General features: G+C 45.9%; 1 protein-coding gene across 1 annotated transcript; it reads right to left on the reverse strand.

Moving 5' to 3' along the window:
• Nucleotides 1–506: 506 nt before the first annotated feature.
• cetn3 (centrin 3) lies at nucleotides 507–2720 on the reverse strand. Its single transcript, XM_041059014.1, has 5 exons — nucleotides 2602–2720; nucleotides 1981–2116; nucleotides 1653–1767; nucleotides 1372–1563; nucleotides 507–1091 (listed from the first exon to the last, which is right to left on the reverse strand). The coding sequence occupies exons 1-5, from the start codon at nucleotides 2616–2618 to the stop codon at nucleotides 1048–1050; spliced, it is 504 nt and encodes a 167-aa protein (XP_040914948.1). The 5' UTR covers nucleotides 2619–2720; the 3' UTR covers nucleotides 507–1047.
• Nucleotides 2721–7064: the final 4344 nt, after the last annotated feature.

Raw genomic sequence — 7064 nt, forward strand, 5'->3', positions numbered from 1 at the left:
AGACGCTCAGCTGTTCTTCACCTCAGCAGTAATTACCTCCATGAACCCGGCCATAACACGAAGCTGGTGGTTTCTATCTAACCTGCTCTGATTTCTGTGAATCTAAAGTAATGACGGTGCCTTAAAGAGTAAACTGAGTGTCACCTACAGTTCGGCTTTAAGGGGAGTCATGAATGACTGACTCCCTCTGGTGGACAGTAATGAAACAACAGGGAGGAGGGAGCCACAACACATTCAAAGTAGACTGTGAGAGCAGGAGTACTGATCTTAGATCATATATGATCATATGTCATATTTTAGTCATTAAAAGGTATTTTCACATGTGGAATGTCGTGTTTTTAAAAATGTTTCTTCTCGTTTCAAATCGTTTTAGACAAACTGTGACGTGATGTGGAGTTTGTGTTGTTTGGTTGTTGTCTGTTTGCTGCACCTGACACCTTAGGGACTGAGGATGGTTACTGTTGTTGGGCATGCTGTAAATAAAGCATTCACAAAAAACTGGCTGGCAAACTGATTTATTTTGTAGAAAATAAATATCACATTCAAACATTCACGTTATATAAACTGCACTTTGGTCAAAAACGGTCAGCTACAGTATAAAATGTGTGTTTAGTCCTAAAAGAGTCACAGACAGAATCACAGACCTGGTGAACATCATCATCTACAACTAACTACGTCTAACTCATCAAAGCTGGTTTAGTCTTCGATCCACGTTACACCACATCGTATCACACAGAAACATGTAAAAGGTGAATAAAAGATCAGCAGGATATTAACAACAGTTCATACCTTCACCGGCTCGAGCGATGTGGTCGATGCTGAACTTGTCAGACGCTCAGTCCTTTCATGCCATCAACCAGTCAACCACAGGTCCAACGTCAGTCCACTTCAGACCCTCGAGGGGGAGCCTGTGTGTCTGTGTTGACGCTTGCTCACCTTCATGCACACACAGATGTTCAGTCACTCAGTTCCTCTCAGTATGGATGACCGATCCAAAGCAAATGTCCTCAGCTTCCGTTAGACTGCTTCAGAGGTGAAGTGTCCTCATCAGGAGTCTCCAGTCATGATGGTGAGAAACTCCTCCTGGTTTACTGGAAGACAGAGAGAAGACGTTCAGTCAGAAAAAAGCTTGATGCTCATTTTGAACATAAAAGAATAACAAAATAATAATCTATTATATGTATATGTATATTATATGTGTATCATATAATAAATATACTTTTAACATCTTCTCATTTGATAAAGAATTCAGTCTTTATCATTTTGGCTGATGTTCGATGGAAAGACTCGACTGCTAATATGATTCCAGCCTACAGCTGGGCAGAGAGCCTCACTCACACCTGAGGTAAGAACACAGCGCTGACCACTTACTTTCACCATCTCCATCAGTGTCGAACTCATCGATCATGCTGCGCAGCTCCTCGTCGCTGATGTTCTCCCCGAGTTCTCGAGCTACTCGTCGCAGGTTCCTCAGACTGATCTTCCCCGATTCGTCATCATCAAACAACTTGAAGGCCTTCATGATCTCCTCCTTCGGGTCTCGCTCCAGGATGCGATCAGTCACTGCGGGAAGACATGAACAGGATGAACTGAAGCACCTTAGTCAGAGTGAAGATTTATTCATACTGTGCATCATGAGCAGGTGAACTCACCTACTTCGTTGAAATCCTCAAATGTTATTTTGCCATTTCCCTCTCGGCCATAGTCTTTAAGAATCTTCTGAACATCCGCTTTCTTCACCTCAAAGCCGAGCGCTCGCATCGCCACCTGCAGGAAGGTTTCCATGGTGATACACATTCAAACGGCCACTCTTAATGATCAGAATCGATCAGCTAATCCCCTCTGCATTAACCCATGGTTTAAAAGTCTGGTACAAGCTGAATGCACACACACCGTGTGAACAGGGTGTAGTACAGATTCCAGTTCAGACCTGAGCCAGCTGCTGGCCGCTGTCCTTGGTGTTTGTCTGGGTTTGCTCACCTTCAGTTCGTGGTAATCGATCTCTTTATCTTTGTCGGTGTCAAACAGCTCGAACGCTTCTTTGATCTCATGTTTCTGATCCTCGGTGAGCTCTCTCCTCTTCTTACGCTTGGTTTTGTCAGCTGTGAGCTCAGCTCTGGAAACACAGATGTCAGTGTTACAACAAACTCTGTGAGCCAGTCAGGAAGTTCAGCTTCATCACCACTGCCAACATTTTTACAGCACTAACTCCACCTGTCGCTCTTCGGTCAACACTTCTTTCATAACTACCGGCTTCTTTAAGATACGCGTCCGGTGAAGTCTGAAAAACCCCGAAGGTCGGTTCAGATCGTCTGTAGCGACATTTTACAGAAGCAGAACATCCTGCTCCGGTCGCAGAATCCGCTGTAACACCCGTTTACCCTTCACTCAGTGCGAACCACAGAGTTAAACCTATCGGCTGCGGCTCAGTACGAAGCAGCAGCTAACTACAAGCTGTAACTTAGTTAACGAGTTAGCGGGTGTTTCACACAGCCAAACATGCTAACGCTAGCTAACGCGACAGAGCTAGCCTTCACGCTGCTGGCGCATTAAGATGAAATCTGTGGAGACACGAAGAGCAGAGGACACGGACTGGTTTACCTCAGAGACAGACTCATCTCCGCTGGGTTTGAAGGTCCTTCACCGCTTAAACTCAAACGTTGTTGTCTCTAAACACAGAGACGACTGTTTCCACAACAAATCCGTTTGTCCGCGCGCACACAGAAGCCTCCTATTGGTCGCTGATTACCAAGCGACAGTAACGTGTTCTCTGATTGGCTGACGTAGATACACGTTTTTTTCCCCCCAGAGCTTTATTTGTAATCAACTACAGTTGACACAGACACTCAGAGTAATCAGTACGTTATGTTGTAGATTTAATTAAAATGGATAAAACTGCCACATTTGCCCCTTAATCTAAAATCAATAACCCATGATGACGGTGAATTTACGAAGAATCTCTCGTTTACAAAAGTATTCAGACCTTTAATCCAGTACTTTGAAGAAACTCCTGCCTTGCCAGTTTTATCACAGCGGTCTAAGGAGAGCTCCTTGGACTTCATGGCCTGGCTTTTGTCTGGGTAGCGTCACTTGTATAATTTAAACATCCACACACATTAAAACTGCATCTGCTGCACCACACCTCCGACAGCCTCATAACCTTTCCCCTAAATCCAGACTGAGGCATCACTGACATCTGCTGGCTGCTGTGGAGCCTCACAGCTGCTGTGAGGGCGAGTCGACCTCCTGACCCGGCTCCTCACCCAGGCGGGGCGGTGCCCGGTCGGACTGCAATACCATGGTATCCCTCTGTAGTCCCACCTTTATGAGGAGTGGGTGATTCAAGGCTGTGAGTGGTCTGATCTGCCAACACAGAGCACAGGAGCAACACCTGAGAGTAAAAGAGGAGAAATAACTAAGCTCAGATTGACAGAGCTGAACAGAGACACACATTCCTACCTGCACTGAGTTCACCACCAGCAGTCTCCTGTGGAACCACACACTGAGGCCTCTTGTGCTACTTGGGGGGTGGGGGTAAATATATGAACTCAAAAAAACCCAAGGAAGAAATGTATGAAATAACCTGTGGTAGAAGAAGAGCTCAGATCCTTTAGTCTTTCAAAACCTCCAAATTAAACAGCTGTTGTTTGTCCGTACTCTGTACAATGACTCACAGAAGGTTTGGTTAGGATCACAATAAACTTACTGAACAAACAACAGTCTCCTGTGTCCATGATCCATCCACCACAAGCTCCTCGCTCTGCGGACAACAACACTCTGTTTCCTTGGTCACTTGTAAACAGATGTTTTGGGGGCACTTACTGAAACGACTGATGCTGTCGAGCCTCTTCAGGGGACTGTATCCACAAAACCATGTCCACAAAGCTTCTGTTTTTACTTTTCCAGTGGTGTCAGCCTTTTTTAGCAAAATACACAGAGTTGAAACAAGAAGTAGATGAATTCATGTCTTTTAAGCAATAAAATTCACAGTTCGTCTTTTTTTCTGTGACAGTGAATTGTGTGATCTGCCACTTTCCAGGAATTTCTAACCATCATACATTTCCATGTACAGTCAGAGAGTTTTTCCCTCTTTGAAATCACCATCAGAGATGTTACCTCAGATCACTTTTATGAATTTTGACTCGGTTCTGAATAAATGTTTGGGAGACAGACGTCCCTGAGAAACATTTTCCTGGCTGTTAATCCACCTTATCCACATACATCCACTTTCTTCAAAGGCTTTCTCCTCTGTTGACCCATAACATCCTCTTCACCACTATCATGTCTTTCCCACAGGGAGTCCTCAGCAGCAGGGACGGTCCTGGGTAAAACTAGGTGCCGCTGGGTCTCTGCTTATCTCACAGTGTGTCTCCCGTCTCACATGTGTGTGCTGAGATAGAGGCTGGGAGCAAACTTATATCTCATCCCAGGGAAAACGTCGCTCTGCCATCCTCGTTTCCCCCCTCCACACTTCCTCTGTGTGTTTAGAGAAGTTGTGAGATCAGTGGATTTAATTATTTTCTCATGGGGCTGACCTGATACCCCGGGGGTGGAATCAAATTGTACTTGAGTAATTGTACTTAGTTACTTTCCACTTCTGGTAAAATGACAGCAGAGACAAACTTAACTCTTCCACTTCTATTAAAAACACAGATCAACACTGAGCCACAGGCAGCTGTAAGAGACGAGTTCCCTCAAGTGCAATAAAACATGTTACTGAAAAAATGTGGGTGTGACTGTAAAAATATGTTGTTTCTGTAAAGACGCACGATGAGATAAAATGGCCAGCGAACGTTTGTCACACTTCAAGACTCCTTCACACAATTTACCCAAAAAAACCCCATATTTTCTCTCTCACTTCAGACGGTCTCTGAAGGTTCGTTTGTCTGTGCAGCTTCTGAGATATTTGTCTGTGAGATTTGTTGCTTGCATAAATCTCCTGATCTGACTGAAACAGTTAGAAGCTTCAGACTTAACCTGGAGGAAAGGTAAGGTTTTGTAAGTAAACTGGGCTGAACGTACTGAACAGTGATGTGTTCACTGACTGATGCTCTGCAGCTCAATGATGATGCAGTTAGACGATGAGTCTTTGACCTGAACACAGCAGTGGCTGATGCAGACCACAGGTCGGGCTGAGGAGACACAGAGGTCACATCTGACCCACGTTTCATGGTCATCGGCCTATAGTTGTTGAAATGTTCCACAAAAAAACAAAATGTCCACCTCATGGTGGCACTAAAGCAAAAGTCAGAGGATCAGCAAAGTAGTTGGATCCAGTAGCTGTTGGGATATTTCAGTCAGGATCAAAGTGGTGGACGGACAGTTCCAACCCTGACCAGCATTTTGTTCGGCTGCTTGAACTCGAGCTGTTGGATTGTAAGAAGATGTGAGGTCAGTGAAATCAGCAGCTGAGACTCACTGCTGCTGTCCTGTGTTTGAACCCAGCTCGCTCTCCGTCTGTCACACCGCCTCCTCCTCTCCACAGTGGTCTTGAACTCAGGTCTTGTTGCCGAGGTGAACACGAGGAGGGGGCTTAATGACCGGAGCCTGTTTTTACCTGATCCAGAGTCATCAGGCTGCACAGACACGGCTTTCTGAGGAAGCCACATGTGAGCATGCTGCTCAGAGTAGGAGTGGTGTGTGTGTGTGTGTGTCCGGTCCTCTTTGGGGTGGGCCGATGGAGCTGGGAGGGGGGGGCAGGGTGGAGTACGGTGCAGACCTGACCTCAGAAAGCAGCTTCTGTTTTTACCCTGACAGAGTTTGATTCAGTCTTTCCAGGAGCTGGACTCCCCTCAGATCTGGGTCCTGTTCTTCGATCAGGGCTTAAAAGAGAACTCGACTGATTCAGCAGGGTACTTGTAATATTACCTGACACATGATGGAGAGTTTCAGATCAATAAAGTTTGAAATGACAGTGAAAACAGTGGGACCATGCTACAGAGAATCATCAGCTGAGTCTGCTGCTCCTCTCAGCTTCACAGACACCTGAGTTATTTTACTCAGGATTTATTAACATATAAAACAAAAAGGATCAAATACAAAATGCAAACAGTAAAAAAAAACCCTAAATGTCTCATCGCTGCTGTCGTCTTACACCATGTGAATGGTTCTTACAACAGTACCGGGTCCTGGGGCGGGGCTGCAGCGTGTAAAAGTCTCCGTGTTTGGCGTGTGTGTGTGTTCATGTCATTAAGCCAAATTCCCCTGAACCCCACCCTGAGTGAGCACAAAGACCCCCTGTCCACACTCCCTGCACACGTGGGCGTACACACCCAGAGTTGCAGCACTCTGTGGTAACTCTGGCAGATTTTACTACCTGTAAGAGATGATGCAAAACACGATGTGGCCAAAAGTATGTGGACACTCTGGCCCAGTTGATTCAGCTGTACGCTCATTTCCTGTTTCAATGTGACAGTGTCACAAAGGTTTTCCCAGTTTGGGCTTGAAGAGCTTGACTGGTCTCCACAGAGCCCTGATTCAGCCTGCTGTAACACCACTGGGACAAACCTGAGCCGAACTGGCTTCCACCACTGGAAGAACCAGCTGATCCACCAAAGGCCACAGGGCCTTACTGTTCTGAGTGGAGGCTGTCAGAGCTGCACATCAATGCCCATGGCTTTGGACTCAGCTCGACTAGCTTATAGAGTCGTAATGTTCGGCTGTTCTTATACTTTTGGCCATGTGGTATTAAAGAATTCAGGTGATGTGATGAGTACAGACTGTGAGTATACACAGGCCTGTTTTCCTGCTGGTCTCAGCTGCTCTGCCTCCGTCACATGACGACAGTTAATTCTGACAAAAACTCATTAAGTTCACAACAAGATTTACTCTCTGTGACGGAGCTCGTCCTCAGTCGTTACCGCTGACGGCCTGACTGCTGACCTTTTCAACTCTTTATTACTTTAACCTTCTGCTGGGAAAGCTCACTGACCGCAACAATGGTGCAGTTAATGGAGCAGTTTTAGCAGCGTGAGCGGGAGTGATGGTTTTACAGCCCAGAGACCTGAGTCCTGCTCTGAGAGGGGGACGCTTCACAGAAATGTGCATCTGACTGAGCATCTGAC

This window comes from Toxotes jaculatrix, chromosome 16, assembly GCF_017976425.1.
Source record: "Toxotes jaculatrix isolate fToxJac2 chromosome 16, fToxJac2.pri, whole genome shotgun sequence".
In the NCBI taxonomy this organism is placed as follows: Eukaryota; Metazoa; Chordata; class Actinopteri; family Toxotidae; genus Toxotes; species Toxotes jaculatrix.

Bases quoted from the DNA above. Each gene is read 5' to 3' on its own strand.
- cetn3 (XM_041059014.1), bottom strand. The intron at 1,564-1,652 runs GTGAGTTCACCT...GTCTTCCCGCAG, and splicing joins TGAGGATTTCAACGAAGTAG to TGACTGATCGCATCCTGGAG. The intron at 1,092-1,371 runs GTAAGTGGTCAG...TCTGTCTTCCAG, and splicing joins CACTGATGGAGATGGTGAAA to TAAACCAGGAGGAGTTTCTC.